The sequence below is a fragment of the Myxine glutinosa genome, chromosome 2 (genome assembly GCF_964187855.1).
Source record: "Myxine glutinosa chromosome 2, kmMyxGlut1.1, whole genome shotgun sequence".
Classification (NCBI taxonomy): domain Eukaryota; kingdom Metazoa; phylum Chordata; class Myxini; order Myxiniformes; family Myxinidae; genus Myxine; species Myxine glutinosa.
The window spans coordinates 99,435,258-99,451,847 of record NC_136262.1 but is presented as its reverse complement, the minus strand read 5'-3'; the positions used below and the strand labels follow the sequence as shown (position 1 = coordinate 99,451,847).

General features: G+C 50.4%; 1 protein-coding gene across 1 annotated transcript in view; it reads right to left on the bottom strand.

Moving 5' to 3' along the window:
• The window catches only part of LOC137421520 (ras-specific guanine nucleotide-releasing factor 2), a 139,154-nt gene that overhangs the window by 105,914 nt on the left and 16,650 nt on the right, over window positions 1-16,590 (bottom strand). Inside the window, exon 2 of the mRNA XM_078771347.1 lies at window positions 2,590-2,696. Within this exon, the coding sequence (XP_078627473.1) occupies window positions 2,590-2,696 (107 nt within the window). The remainder of the gene's footprint in view (window positions 1-2,589; window positions 2,697-16,590) is intronic.

The following is a 16,590-nucleotide window of genomic DNA, read 5'->3' as shown; positions in this document are numbered from 1 at the left end:
GAGCAGTGATTGGTCCGGAATTTGGTTCCAGTAAGGACGGCTAAGATGGGACTCGGTGATAGGAGCGGACACAGAGGCATCGTGGGATGACGTCAGAGCCTCGAGTACAAAACAATTAGGGCGGCGGACATTTTATCTCTGGATCTGGTGGTGAACGGTCGTGTGCCGACATTTTCTTCTTCTCATTCTGGATCCCATAGTGAACGGTCGCTTATGCCTCTTGCGTTGGGACATTGGCGCTGTGCAGTCGCATTTTGTTGTCTTGCATCAGGAAATTGATCGCGTGCAGTTGGCATTTTTGATCCGTGACTTTGGGTTTTCGAAGATAGTGAGGAAAGGCGGTCACAGCTCGTGGACTCTGGCGTGCTTGGCCATGGCTTTGTGACGGCTGAGGGCAGTGCCGAGTGAACAAGAGGCAGTGGTGCTGGTGGAGCAGAGACGAGTGGACGGGCGCGGCCTGCTCGCTGCTCGCTCGATAGCCAGAGGAGTGAACGGTGCATGGAGGCCTGGTTTTCCCGCCCATGAGCTGCACAGCAAAGCGTGCATTTCCCACGCAAGGACGATCTTTGACGATTCCTGACGAGGTTCAAGAGCAACTCGGAGCTAAGTGCACACAATAAATAACACATTTATTTTCAGTTATTTTCCCATTGTTTGTATTTGAGTCTGTGCGGGGCGCTCAAAATTAGAAATTCAGTTTATCGTGCATTCTTTGTGACCGACATTTTCTTTAATAAAGCCGGTATTTTTGTACATTTTACTTCTGTGTGGTTTGAGTTAATTTATCCAGGTGCGGAGAAGTCGGGTGGAAGCCGACCAGGTAAGTTCGTCATCCTCCTTTCCCTCGCGTGTAACGAATACCATCATATTGAATTGAATGCCTCGGAGTTAAAGCTGGTTTGGTCATCTGTCGCCCTGCGGTGTTCACTACAGGGTAGTCACACGACAATATTAACTATTATAGCATGGTGATTTCCACAGCAGATTAACCACCATATTCCGGTGCTTTTCCACGGTCCACGACAATGTTTAAAAATAAAAACAATTGGTGCACATATAGGCGGGAAGAGCTAACCATCATGATCCCCCACCATAATGATGTGACCTGAGCTGACCATAGCGTTGTCGACATCATCTAGGTAAAAGGACATAGGGGGATGCCCCAAACACAAACTGGGTTCCAGGCCAATGGCAGCCGAGTAAGGTGGGGCAAGTGGCATGGCAGCCTCAACTGGGGGGCTTAAACTATACAATAGGGAAAAGCAAACTGTTGTAGAAGAGATGCTTCAGGACCCGATAGGCGGAGCTGCGCACAAGCCTCAGTGTCCTCCGTCGGACATCGATGCACCCTTGCCTGCAGAACACGCTCCCTCAACTAGCTGTTCCTGGTCTTGTCTCCCCATCCTGCTGACTTGTGTTTTTGGCATGGACTGTTCCCACTGGGCCGAATACCTACACTTGGGTCTTGTCACCTCTCCTCGTATTCTGAGGGTTGTCTGGTCTGAGGCCTTTACGGATTAATAGATAAAGAGCTACCATTTGTTCATTACTCTCAGGCATGTATGGGTTTGTTATAAAATAATTGTATTGCTTCCATGTATTCCCACCCTTCAATAAGGTACCTATTAGCACGTTACCTGACTGGTTTGGGTGTTCCATTTGAATATGGTAATGCAGCAAACAGGCCCAAAACCTTGTTCAGAGCGCCCAGATCAGTCAGCCAGCGCAACTGCTTTGACGCAGTTTGTTGAGATTCGGACTGAGCAACTGGGACAAGTCCAATGACTACAGCAACATGTAACAGTAAATTTTATACCACAAGCACAATGTTCCAACTTGCACAACCAGATTAACATCCCTTCAAAGGATGGTGCAATTTGAAATCCATCCTGGCCTTGAACTGATATGACTTCAGTTAATTGTACTTCAGTTAAATATGAACCGATATGACTAAAAAGGCACTTGTTAGAGCACGTACCTCCGCCAGGATGAACACTTTTTGTCTTGTATCCCACTGATAGGCCGGATCTGCATCCAGATCTTAACCGAAATCTAATTGCTTGTTCTTACGCAATTACCCAACTCATCCACCAAAGTTTTGTCATAACGATTCCACAACATTTTAAAACATTATGCTATTTGTCGTTTTTGGCCATATTTCTGAATCTGCTAGATCAGGAAAATAATGGGGAAAGGGGGAACAGATCAGAAAAAATAATGAAAATGTCAAAACCTTAAATCTGACAAGAGAGGAGGCTCCCCATGGAAACTCTTGGCTCTTAATTGGAACCTCTCCACTGGTAAATACACCAGTAAAGGTCAGAAAATAAACGATGTTAGGACTAGAAAAGCAAAATTAATTTTAACAAACACAATGACCTCAATTCATTTTGAAGTACAGTATCTATCATCAAAATTGAACTGTTCAAGCTCGTTAAGCCTGCCATTCTGCATGGTACGAACCACCTTTAGAGGCCATTTTTCACTGCAAACAATACCATAATGGACCAGTTTTACAAATCGAAAGCGAGCTAATCCTTGCAAACACATGGTGCACTCCATTACTGATTGAGTCCAGAACAGCCTCACCTGCACTGGGAAATGGCTGAAACCCAGGCTTCGCAATCAACCTCGTTTTCTGCTTGGAACTCCAGGACCTTTTGCCCATCACTATCGAAGTCGATGGTGAAGTAAACCTGCAGTGAGGAATTGTGAAGATTAGTGAAGCCGACAGTAGCTCTGCCAATTTTATCACACTTAAGGAAATCCACGCACGTGTACACCCCTCCTAGCCATGTATATCGAGGCCCAAATCTCTTGGATTCCTGCATACTCGTCAATATGTCCTGTGCTTTTCTCCAAATCCATCAAAAACGCGTGATTACACCACTGGCTCCTCTTTTGGCTACTTTTCAATGAAATGCGGTCAATGATGGTAACCCACATTCACACTGACTCACTGCATGCATCCCTGTTCCCATTGGATTTCTGCCATGGAAGAACAAACGCTTTCCCCGTCTCATCCATCATCACACGTATTGCTGCTTTTCAGCGCTTGTCTACTGCCAGCCTAAGACAAGGAACTTCCTGTTGAACAGGGTATATTGTACTGCTTTACATCAAAACACTGCTCTTCCGCTCTTTCACTCCCTCTCTCTGTTCTCTTCACCCTCTCTTTTGCTCAAGGTCATCTGCCATCAGCTTGGAAATCAGCCAACATCACCGCTTTACACAAAAAATGTGCAAAAAACAGATCCTTGCAACGATAGACCAATCGGCCTGCTCCCAATTATCAGCAATGTCATGGAATCCATCATTGCTTCGGATATAAAATCTTTCCTCTTCTCAAATGGCTTGATCTCTGATCATCAATTTGGTTTCAAACCAGGTCACTCTACGCTGGATATGCTGCTTCTGCTGTCTCAACAATGGTTGGAGGTCTTCAATGTCAAACAGGAAATTAGAGCTGTCTCCCTTGATATATCACATGCGTTCGATACGGTCTGGCACCCCGCTCTGCTCACCAAACTCTCCTCCTATAGTATCCATATCCTCCTCACTCTCTATAGTATCCTCCTCACTCTCTGCAGACCTGGACAAAATCACAGACTGGTCAAACAAGTGGAACATGTCATTCAATCCTGACAAATCTGACACTCTCACTATGTCTCTTCGAAAAGACCGTCTGGACAACCCTCCCATCTACTTTCTGAACAATCCTCTCCAAGAAGTTCTGTCACTCAAGCTTTTCGGTCACACCATGATCTTTCCTGGGAAAACCACATTTCCAAGCTGGCCTCCAAAGCCAGTCGCCGACTGGGCATCCTCCAACATGCGAAGTCCTTCCTTGGCACACATGAGCTGCTCACCACATACAAAGCTTTCATTCGCAGCTCAATGGAATACTGCTCTCCCCTCTGGGCCGGTGCTCCTGCCTCACACCTCGCTCGGCTTCGCACTGTCGAAACCAAAGCTTTCAGAATCATTGGAATCTCCAGCAATGAAGCTAACTCCGAAGACCTTTCGCTCACTCACCGCAGGCAGGTAGGTGGTCTTTCTGTCTTCTACCGACTCCTATCCGGCCGAGCTCCCCCAGCTCTATCTGTGCTCTGTCCCCCAAATATTCCTGCAGGTCGCACAAGATCTGCCAGCAACCCAATTCTGGTGAAATTGCCAAAATCAAGACTCTCTGCTCACCTTCACTCCTTCATTCCTCTTTTCTCCCCCCTCTGGAACAAACTCCCTCACTCTCTTCAATCCCACTCCTCCCTCCAGGTCTTTAAAACAACTCTTCACCACCATCTCTTATCTTCCCCCATCCAAAACCTTGATCTCTTCTACCTCCGTTAATTCAAATCGTGGAAGTTCTAGCAGTGTCCATGTGTTTTATACCTCCCCCAGCCCCGCCTTCCCATGCCCTCTTCCCCCAAGCCCTCTCCCTCCCACAGATATTCCGATGTCCCTGTTCTCTGCTGTTGTACAGTCATGTGAAAAATTAAGTACACCCCATGTAAAGTTTTGACTTTTTCAACATATTTCAACATACAGCTATTTGATCTTCATTTCAACAATATTCCACACACACATACATATATATATTGTTACAGATACGACTTTGATGGTATGGTGGGCCGAGCGGGATGGCCGCCGTATCCGTACAAGTTACCCCGATTGCACCCGGGGTTGACTAATCGCGCTATGCTAGACCAATGAAGGAAAAAGAAGACACACGGCTGGAATTAATACGACACGACACCAGGGATACGGTTCTCAAAGGTTGTTATTACAATAATGCGGAAGGTTTAGATTACAGGGACAAGAAGGAAACATAGGAAGGTGGGCACTTAAACACACTTATATTAACCCCAACGGACGACAGATAAACGGGACAAGGCTCACTCACACGGGGTTTGATGACAAGGAAAGCGGGTAGCGATCGCTCCAGGTGCGCCTGGGCTCAGGGCAGGATCACGTACGGTCCAGTTTAAGAGATGCGGTGGAGGTATTGCAGCGCTCGAGGGGTGGCGACTTCTCTCTCCAAGCTGGGTGCGCATCTGACGTCACATCCGGCGCGGGGCCGCGTATATCCGGCGGGGAGTGACACGCCCTCGGCTCGTTAGCTCCGCCCCAGATGGAATCGGCACGTTGCTTCTCATTGGGTGCGTGGGGGGGTTACTGGCTCCGCCCCTGACGAGGAGCTGACAGCCAGCCCCTTCGGGGTAACGCCGTGGAGCGCATGGTCATGGCGGGTAACCGAGCCGGTGTGAGGACGCACACTCCCCGCCCCTCTGTTGTTGTTGTCGTAGTTGTAGTTGTAATTGTTGTTGTAGTTGTTGTTATTGTTGTTGTTTGGGGAAGAAGATGGGAGGAGGTATGGGAAAGGTCCTAAACTCACTACTGATGCCATATAATCACATTCTGGTGCAACGAAGAGTCATAATTAATGGAAACGAGGCCTTAACTGACATAGAATAAGAATAACTAGGAAGATGTCCGAAAGTTGTCTACGTGTGGTGCGGTGGACCTGGGCACGACATTTAATGGGGGAATAAGGGGAAGGTCGGCTCTACTGATTGTTATTTACATGCAATGGGACTAGGGAATGGGGGATCGGGGAAAGTTGGGGAGTATTGGAGAAAATAGGGGAATATTTACAAGCGGATATGGAGGCCAAATTCCATATTCGCAACATTGCACCCTTCTCTACCCTCGGGGCGTCCCGACCCGATAAATTTTTACCTACTTTAGTGTGGCACGCAATGTAGTTCCCTCTACTATTAACTCTACCCTGAGTGCGACAGTTTTACAGATATTCACAAATGAGTAAATATGTCCCCCTGCGACGTTGCACCCTTCTCCTCACAGAAACACACCCACAGGATAACCGAATCCGGAAAGAATCCTCAAACTAAACATACAGCCGGTAGGGAGCATTATTTACAAGACTACGCTGCTATTTACACTACGATCCAGGACCTGTTTTTGGAGGAACACATGCAGATGTTATGCATAGAGAGAGCGCGCTTGCCAACATCGATACACCAACCCACGAGTGCTCTGTGGCCGACGGCCTTTAATAACGTGCAGAGCACCCTTTCCCAGCATCAAAAGCACCACCCCACCACACAGTCAGCACCATCCGGTGCAGTCACCATTGTTCATTGGTATAAAAATAAATTCGACAACCCCTAACCCTGCAGGTGTCTCTTGCTCTTCTTGTGGTGCACTTGGTGGTAACTAAAAGTGGTTCACCTGTATGGCATAGGTGCCACGTTGACCCATAGGTCCATCCCCGGGTGGTGCTTGGCCGCAAACGAACTGCGGTCCATTGTGGGTGGCCACAAACATTGCGGTCCATATGGTGTATCGATCCCGGCAGCAAACAGCGAAAGTGCAGGCCCACAACTGCGCAGCCAGCACCTCTCTCTCCTCTCTCTCTACCCCAAAGCCAGATCCTCGGAGGTGGGAGACAAAAGAAGAAACAAGTGAGTAAGGTGGTAAGGGCGCAAAAGTGCACGCAATGTAAGGTGATGCACACTGGGGGCACATGGGAACCAGGTGAGACAGGTACGTTCCTATCGTACGCCCCCCCCCCCACCAGGTAACCTACATGGCCCCTCCCTTACCCCTTACTGCATCCACAAAACACAACACTACCCATAAACATCTACTTTACAAATCGACAAACATCCCTACTGTCTTCCCCGTTCCTCCCATAAACCAAATTCGTCTTCTCTCCCTCCTAACCAATCAAATTTGCCATTTTCAACTCTCATCAAAATTTGCCATCTCCAACTGCACATCAAAATTTGCCATCACCAATTCATCATCAGTCCCTCCTAAGGAGGGAGAGATGGAATCACCCCAATGTCTCATCCACGTCGTGATGCGTCTCACAAATCCTCACAGCAATCTCATTTCCTGCACAAAACAAAGAAAACACAGGTGTGGAGTCATCATCATCACCACAGGTAAGTGGCTGCGTATGGTGCGACAGGTTCTTCAATCCTAACTATTTCCTAAATGACTTTAACAACTTTACACTACCCGGGGTCTTCCTCCGGCCAAACCATTGGCCCTCTTACTCTATGGGTTCTAAAAACCAATTCCCATTGGCCAACCTGTGGTGCTTTTCAATTTGGGGTCTCACTCCCCCGATTCATCTCCCGGTGCCCTCGCACAATTTCTGGGCTGCGGCGTGTACCTCTCCCAGTGGGTCTACCCACCTGCACACCTCCACCACTGCAGTTGCCTCCGAGCTTACCTGCTCCTTACCCTAACCTAACTACCAGGGGAAGGCCCTCTGGCTCTCTCCCCACTCCGTGCCCTCTCTGGCACTGGGCTGCCCGATCCACACCCGGGATCCTCAGGCACCCACTCACAACTACCGGCTCCCAGAGCCCACCTGCGGCCTCACCTGGCCGACATCCTCACAGTGGTGGAGTGCCCAACCAACTACACACACTAACAGGCTACACGCCCAGCCATTTCCACAACACTAATGCACCCATTCACAACACCATTCTGCAACCGCACCACAAATGCCAATATCCAACCACAATTTACCTGCACCCTCTACCTAACACTTACACTACCCGCCCCGGGTACTCGTGAAAGGGGTCCACTCTTCCCCCATCCACACCTTCGCACCATGCACACCACTCCGTACCACTCACTCCAACTCTCTCCACACACCTGTACCTGCACACCTGTGCTCTCACACCTGGTGCCACCTGCACCCTTCTCTCCCCAAGCGCATTCGCGCTGATCCACTCACTCATTACTCACACACTGTTCCACACACCTGTCCAGTTGCACACCTGTGCTATCACACCTGTTCAATTCTCACACACACGGCATCATCTCAGCTAACTACTCCCTTCTGAAACTTGCGCTTCCCAGTCGTCCCTTTAAACTATTGCGCTCCCTCGTCATTATAATCCACACTAATCTACCTGCGTCCCCACTACAGGTATCAGTCACTAACTAAACTTAACGTCACCTAATGTCATCTTCTAGGGCCCTATCAATATAACCTAACCCACCCGGGCTAGTTTTCACTGCCATATACCCCATAAACTATAGCTCCTTTGCCCCCACCATGGGAAGGGTGGCAGGGATGCCACCCTCTCCCACCGGGCCTATCGCTCCTCACTCCTTGGCACCAATTGTTACAGATACGACTTTGATGGTATGGTGGGCCGAGCGGGATGGCCGCCGTATCCGTACAAGTTACCCCGATTGCACCCGGGGTTGACTAATCGCGCTATGCTAGACCAATGAAGGAAAAAGAAGACACACGGCTGGAATTAATACGACACGACACCAGGGATACGGTTCTCAAAGGTTGTTATTACAATAATGCGGAAGGTTTAGATTACAGGGACAAGAAGGAAACATAGGAAGGTGGGCACTTAAACACACTTATATTAACCCCAACGGACGACAGATAAACGGGACAAGGCTCACTCACACGGGGTTTGATGACAAGGAAAGCGGGTAGCGATCGCTCCAGGTGCGCCTGGGCTCAGGGCAGGATCACGTACGGTCCAGTTTAAGAGATGCGGTGGAGGTATTGCAGCGCTCGAGGGGTGGCGACTTCTCTCTCCAAGCTGGGTGCGCATCTGACGTCACATCCGGCGCGGGGCCGCGTATATCCGGCGGGGAGTGACACGCCCTCGGCTCGTTAGCTCCGCCCCAGATGGAATCGGCACGTTGCTTCTCATTGGGTGCGTGGGGGGGTTACTGGCTCCGCCCCTGACGAGGAGCTGACAGCCAGCCCCTTCGGGGTAACGCCGTGGAGCGCATGGTCATGGCGGGTAACCGAGCCGGTGTGAGGACGCACACTCCCCGCCCCTCTGTTGTTGTTGTCGTAGTTGTAGTTGTAATTGTTGTTGTAGTTGTTGTTATTGTTGTTGTTTGGGGAAGAAGATGGGAGGAGGTATGGGAAAGGTCCTAAACTCACTACTGATGCCATATAATCACATTCTGGTGCAACGAAGAGTCATAATTAATGGAAACGAGGCCTTAACTGACATAGAATAAGAATAACTAGGAAGATGTCCGAAAGTTGTCTACGTGTGGTGCGGTGGACCTGGGCACGACATTTAATGGGGGAATAAGGGGAAGGTCGGCTCTACTGATTGTTATTTACATGCAATGGGACTAGGGAATGGGGGATCGGGGAAAGTTGGGGAGTATTGGAGAAAATAGGGGAATATTTACAAGCGGATATGGAGGCCAAATTCCATATTCGCAACAATATATATTGTTGCGAATATGGAATTTGGCCTCCATATCCGCTTGTAAATATTCCCCTATTTCCCCAATACTCCCCAACTATCCCCAATCCCCCATTCCCTAGTCCCATTGTCTGTAAACAACACTCTGTAGAACCGACCTTCCCCTTTTTCCCCCATTAAATGTCGTGCCCAGGTCCACCGCATCTCACGTAGACAACTTTCGGACATCTTGCTAGTTATTCTTAGTCTATGTCAGTTAAGGACTCCTTTCCATTAATTCTGACTCTTCGTTGCACCAGAATGTGATTATATGGCACCAGTAGTGAGTTTAGGACCTTCCCATACCTCCTTCCATCTTCTTCCCCAAACAACAACAACAACAACAACTACAGCTACAACAACAACTACAACCACGGCGCGCGGGGGGAGTGTGCGTCCTCCCACCAGCTCGGTTAGCCGCCATGACCATGCGCTCCACGGGGTTACCACGAAGGGGCTCCCTGTCAGCCCCTCGTCAAGGGCGGAGCCGGTAACCCCCCCGCATGCACCCAATGAGAAGCAACGAGCCGATTTCATCTGGGGCGGAGCTAACGAGCCGAGGGCGTGTCACTCCCCGCCGGATATACGCAGCGACTTACCGGATGTGAGGTGAGATGCGCCCCGAGCTTGAGAAGACAAGAGAGCCACCTCCGAGCGCTGAGAGACCTCCTGCATCTTTTGGGCCGCGCTATCCTGTCCCTGAGCACAAGGTGCACCTTGTGCTGGCCATCGAATACCCGCTTTCCTTGCCATCAATCCCCGTGTGAGTCAGCCTTTTGTCCCGTTTATCTGTCGTCTGTTGGGGTTAATATAAGTGTGTCTAAGTGCCTGTCTTTCTATGATGTCCCTCTTGTAGTTGTAATCTAACCTTCCGCCTTAATATAATCTCCTCCGGAGGTCTTGAGAACCGTATCCCTGGTGTCGTGTCATTTTAATCCCAGCCGTGTGTCTTTTCCTTCATTGATCTAGCGTAGCGCGATTAGTCAACGTTCGGGTATAATCGGGTAACTTGTGCAGACGTGGTCATACCAAACCGCTCGGTAAATAACATCTAAGCCGCGTCTGTAACAATTGGTGTCGAGGAGTGGAATTCGAACCCGGGACTAAATTTATTAGGCCCAAATTTGTAGTAGAATCAATTCGGAGCGCGTTTCCCGCGCGAAATTATAACGGCGAAATTTGATTTTGTTATACGGAAATAAAAACCCGAATTTTGAAAGTCGCGCTATGGCAGACCAAGACAGCTGGGGTCCGGTAGTGGAGAGTGAGGCAGGGTCGGTCCAGGACCAAATTGAGGGACGCGAGGAGAGCGAAGCAGCGAGGGTAGCAAACGCACAAAATGGCGCCTCGCTGGTCACCGCGCCCGCGACCGTGGCAGCGCCCCCGGTGGATTTGAACTTGTTTTTTATGCAAATGAAGGCCCTTATGGACAAGAATAATGAAGAAATGGAAAGCAGAATAATGATGGGAATGAGGGCTGATAGTGAGCGGTTGGGAAACCAAATGGGGGTAATGGGGAACCGGATGGATGCTCAGGGTGAGCGATTGGAGGGCCAAATGGGGGTAATGAGGGACGAAGCGAGGGGTACTGGTGAGGGATTAGACGAGAAATTTGGGAAATTAGACAATAGATTAGGGGAAATACAGGAGGGGTTAACGGGGGTAGAAAATAGAATGGCTGCCCAGGAGAATCAGATAGAGGGAGTGCAAAAAGGGTTAGAGGGGTTAGAAAACACCATGGAAGGCAAATTGAGGGACATGAGGGACCAAGCGGAAAGGGAAGTTAACCAAATGGGGCAGCAGATAGAGGGGGTCAGAATGGGGGTAGAAGCCAAACTGGATGCTCACAGGGAGGAAATGGAGCAGATGAGGGTGGCATCTGGGCAGGAGATGCAAGTGATGGGAGAGGAGATCAGGAGAGGAGTGAGTGAGGAGGTCGGAGGAGTGCGCGAGGAGGTGAGGCACTGTAAGGAGCGCATGGAGAAAGAGGTGAGAAAGGGGACTGTAAAATTGCAAGGTGGTATAGAGGAGTTGACGCTGGGAGTAGAACAACTGACAGTGGGACAAAAGGAGTTGGGGGACCAGGTAAAGAAGAACACAGCGGTAATAGAGGGTTTAAAATCGACACAGAAGGAGATGAAAAAGGACGTAGGGGTAATTAAAAAAGAGTGTCAGACGGTACATGAGGACCTGACGAGGAAAATGGACAAGGTGGTAGAGGTGATGGAGGTTAAAGAGCGGGAGGTGCGGGAGCACATAGAAAAAAATTAAGTGGAGTTAGAGGAAGAACTTAAAGGGGCGCACGAAGAGATGAAGGAGGTGAAGCAGAAATTAGAAGAAGTGGAAGAAGGGGTGAGCGAAATTAAGAAGCGACGGAGAGAGGATAGGAAAGAGATAAAGGAGGAAGTAAAAGAATTGGTCCAAAGTCTGTGTTCGGATCGTGATGATGTGCTCATTAACCGGATGAGGGATTCGCAGGTGATGGAGGAGAAGCGAAGAGGAAGAGGACCCGGTGTAAGTGGGGACCAATATGGTCGTGCGTATGATGCGCCAGGGGATTTAAGAAGCTTGGGGGTCGAGATAGACCCGGGTGTTCGTGAGAGGCCGTTGGTGAAGTGTGCGACAGGTCTGGTGTGCAAAAAAGGAGGTGTGCAAGAAAGTCCGACTCTGGGGTGTGTGAGGAAAAAGTGCGTGCCAAGGAGTGAGGGTGCTGGCGAGAGTGAGTCGGTCGTAGCGCGTGTGCAAGGGAGCGCATGGAAGCGTGGTGTGGTGAGTGTTACAGAAGGTGTGACGGGAGAGTGTGCGCGAGAAAGGTGTGTGACGGACAGGTGCATGGGGAAAGAGTGCGCTGTCAAAGGCAAGGAAGAATGCACACCTGTGGTGAGTGTTACAGAGGGTGTAACGGGAGAGTGTGCGCGAGAAAGGTGTGTGACGGACAAGTGCATGGGGAAAGAGTGCGCTGTCAAGAGTAAGGGTGAGTGCGCTGGCAAGAATGGAGGTGAGAGTAGTGAGAGTGACAAGGAGAGTGAGTTGGTTGTGACAGGTGAGCGAGGATGTACACCTGGGATGGAAGGATGCACACCTGGAATGGTAGAGCGTGAGTGGGAATGCACGCTGGAGTTGGTGGTGAGGCACATGGTTGGGTGTGCGAATGAGGGCACACCTGTGATTGTCACAGAGGAGGTGACCGAGGAGGGGGCGCGAAGCGGTGTATTGGTGAGGTGTGCGAGCAACGAATGTGTGCCACAGTGTTCGGTGGTCAGGTGTGTGACCAAGGCTGTGAGTGGAATGAGTGTACCGAGGTGTGTAAGGAAAGGTACGAGGAGCATGGGCACGGCTGGATGTGTGAGCAAGGAACGGGCTGCGGGGTGTAAGCGTCCAGGTGAAGCATCGACGTTAGACGGGGTAGAGTTTAGAACGACTTATAGCCGAATCGGGCCCTCGGTGCGTGCTGGGCCTCGCGTGGAACGGCCGCGTCCGTGCTCCACTAGGCGGAGCGGGCAGCCCGATAGAAAGGGTCGTCATGGCGACCACTTTTTGTTGAGGCATTCCGGCAGGTCGAGATCGGGACATTGGATGGCTCCACGCCGAGATGGTGCGTGGGATCTCGGCCCGGGTAAACCCCCGTCCCTGCACCGAGTGCCGGACGCATCCAGCCGCTGGCACAGAACAACCCGCATTCATGGCTTGGCTTTACGAAGCCGGGCTTTGGACAGGGATTGGCGCACCGAGAGGTATTAGTGAGTAGACTGGGTGATGAGGTTAGTGTTTTGGACCCAAAATTAGGGAAAAAAAACAAAATTTGATGATTGGCAAAGGATTGGCAGTAGTGATTGGCAGATGATGGGCAGTGATTGGCAAATTTTTAATTTGTTGAAATTTGATGTGCCAAATTGGTAGTGAGCGATAGGCCCAGTGGGTAAGGGTGGCATCCCTGCCACCCTTCCCATAGTGGGGCAAATGCGCACTAGATTATGGGGTGAATGGCAGTGAAAACTAGCCCGGGTGGGTTAGGTTAAATTGTAGGGATCTAGAAGAGATTGACATTAGGTAACGTTAAGTTTAGTTAGTGACTGATACCTGTAGTGGGGACGCAGGTAGATTAGTGTGGATGATAATGACGAGGGAGCGCAATAGTTTAAAGGGACGACTGGGAAGCGCAAGTTTCAGAAGGGAGTAGTTAGCTGAGATGATGCCGTGTGTGTGAGAATTGAACAGGTGTGATTGCACAGGTGTGCAACTGGACAGGTGTGTGGAGCCGTGTATGAGTAGTGAGTGTTGTGGATCAGCGCGAATGCGCTTGGGGAGAGAAGGGTGCAGGTGGCACCAGGTGTGAGAGCACAGGTGTGCAAGTACAGGTGTGTGGAGAGAGTTGGAGTAAGTGGTACGGAGTGGTGTGCATGGTGCGAAGGTGTGGATGGGGGAAGAGTGGACCCTTTTCACGAGTACCCGGGGCGGGTAGTGTAAGTGTTAGGTAGAGGGTACAGGTAAATTGTGGTTGGATATTGGCATCTGTGGTGCGGTTGCAGAATGGTGTTGTGGATGGGTGCATTAGTGTTGTGGAAATGGCTGGGCGTGTAGCCTGTTAGTGTGTGTAGTTGGTTGGGCACTCCACCACTGTGAGGATGTCGGCCAGGTGAGGCCGCAGGTGGGCTCTGGGAGCCGGTAGAGTTGTGGATGGGGCCCGAGGATCCGGAGGACGGACCGGGTAGCCCAGTGCCAGAGAGGGCACCGAGTGGGGAGAGCGCCAGAGGGCCTTCCCCAGGTAGTTAGGTTAGGGTAAGGAGCAGGTAAGCTCGGAGGCAACTGCAGTGGTGGAGGTGTGCAGGTGGGTAGACCCGCTGGGAGAGGTACACGCCACAGCCCAGAAATTGTGCGAGGGCACCGGGAGATGAATCGGGGGAGTGAGACCCCAAATTGAAAAGCACCACAGTCTGGCCAATGGGAATTGGTTTTTAGAACCCATAGTGTAAGAGGGCCAATGGTTTGGCCGGAGAAAGACCCCGGGTAGTGTAAAGTTGTTAAAGTCATTTAGGAAATAGTTAGGATTGATGAACCTGTCGCACCATACGCAGCCACTTACCTGTGGTGATGATGATGACTCCACACCTGTGTTTTCTTTGTTCTGTGTGCAGGAAATGAGAATTGCTGTGAGGATTTGTGAGACGCATCACGACGTGGATGAGACATTGGGGTGATTCCATCTCTCCCTCCCTAGGAGGGACTGATGATGAATTGGTGATGGCAAATTATGATGTTGAGTTGGAGATGGCAAATTTTGAGGAAAGTTGGAAATAGTAAATTTGATTGGTTAGGAGGGAGAGAAGACGAATTTGGTTTATGGGAGGAACGGGGAAGACAGTAGGGACGTTTGTTGATTGGTAAAGTAGATGTTTATGGGTAGTGTTGTGTTTTGTGGATACAGTAAGGGGTAAGGGAGGGGCCATGTAGGTTACCTGGTGGGGGGGGGGGGGCGTACGGTAGGAACGTACCTGTCTCACCTGGTTCCCATGTGCCCCCAGTGTGCATTACCTTACATTGCGTGCACTTTTGCGCCCTTACCACCTTACTCACTTGTCTGCTTCTTTTGTCTCCCACCTCCGAGGATCTGGCTTTGGGGGCAGAGAGGGAGGAGAGAGAGGTGCTGGCTACGCAGTTGTGGGCCTGCACTTTCGCTGCTTGCTGCCTGGATCGATACACCATATGGACCGCAATGTTTGTGGCCACCCACCATGGACCGCAGTTCTTATGCGGCCAAGCACCACCCGTGGATGGACCTATGGGTCAACGTGGCACCGATGCCATACAAGGTGAACCACTAACAGTTGGCCCCCTGACGGCCACAATAGAGAAATGGACGCGGTTGGCGCCTTTCTTTATTTTTGAAAGAAGTAAGAAGGCCAAGTGCACCACACGAAGGCAAGACCAGCGGCAGAACATCGGCCGGCTGCGACACCACACAATGATTCATAAACACTTTATTGGTGCACCGGATGGTGCTCACTGTGTGATGGGGTGGTGCTTGATGCTTGGAAGGGGTGCTCTGCACATTATTAAAGGCCGTAGGCCACAGAGCACTCGTGGGTTGGTGTATCGATGCTGGCATGCGTGCTCTCTCTATGCATAACATCTGCATGTGTTCCTCCAAAAACAGGTCCTGGATCGTAGTGTAAATATCAGCGTAGTCTTGTGTAAATAATGCTCCCTACCGGCTGTATGTTTAGTTTGAGGATTCTTTCCGGATTCGGTTATCCTGTGGGTGTGTTTCTGTGAGGAGAAGGGTGCAACGTCGCAGGGGGACATATTTACTCATTTGTGAATATCTGTAAAACTGTCGCACTCAGGGTAGAGTTAATAGTAGAGGGAACTACATTGCGTGCCACACTAAAGTAGGTAAAAATTTATCGGGTCGGGACGCCCCGAGGGTAGAGAAGGGTGCAATGTTGCGAATATGGAATTTGGCCTCCATATCCGCTTGTAAATATTCCCCTATTTCCCCAATACTCCCCAACTATCCCCAATCCCCCATTCCCTAGTCCCATTGTCTGTAAACAACACTCTGTAGAACCGACCTTCCCCTTTTTCCCCCATTAAATGTCGTGCCCAGGTCCACCGCATCTCACGTAGACAACTTTCGGACATCTTGCTAGTTATTCTTAGTCTATGTCAGTTAAGGACTCCTTTCCATTAATTCTGACTCTTCGTTGCACCAGAATGTGATTATATGGCACCAGTAGTGAGTTTAGGACCTTCCCATACCTCCTTCCATCTTCTTCCCCAAACAACAACAACAACAACAACTACAGCTACAACAACAACTACAACCACGGCGCGCGGGGGGAGTGTGCGTCCTCCCACCAGCTCGGTTAGCCGCCATGACCATGCGCTCCACGGGGTTACCATGAAGGGGCTCCCTGTCAGCCCCTCGTCAAGGGCGGAGCCGGTAACCCCCCCGCATGCACCCAATGAGAAGCAACGAGCCGATTTCATCTGGGGCGGAGCTAACGAGCCGAGGGCGTGTCACTCCCCGCCGGATATACGCAGCGACTTACCGGATGTGAGGTGAGATGCGCCCCGAGCTTGAGAAGACAAGAGAGCCACCTCCGAGCGCTGAGAGACCTCCTGCATCTTTTGGGCCGCGCTATCCTGTCCCTGAGCACAAGGTGCACCTTGTGCTGGCCATCGAATACCCGCTTTCCTTGCCATCAATCCCCGTGTGAGTCAGCCTTTTGTCCCGTTTATCTGTCGTCTGTTGGGGTTAATATAAGTGTGTCTAAGTGCCTGTCTTTCTATGATGTCCCTCTTGTAG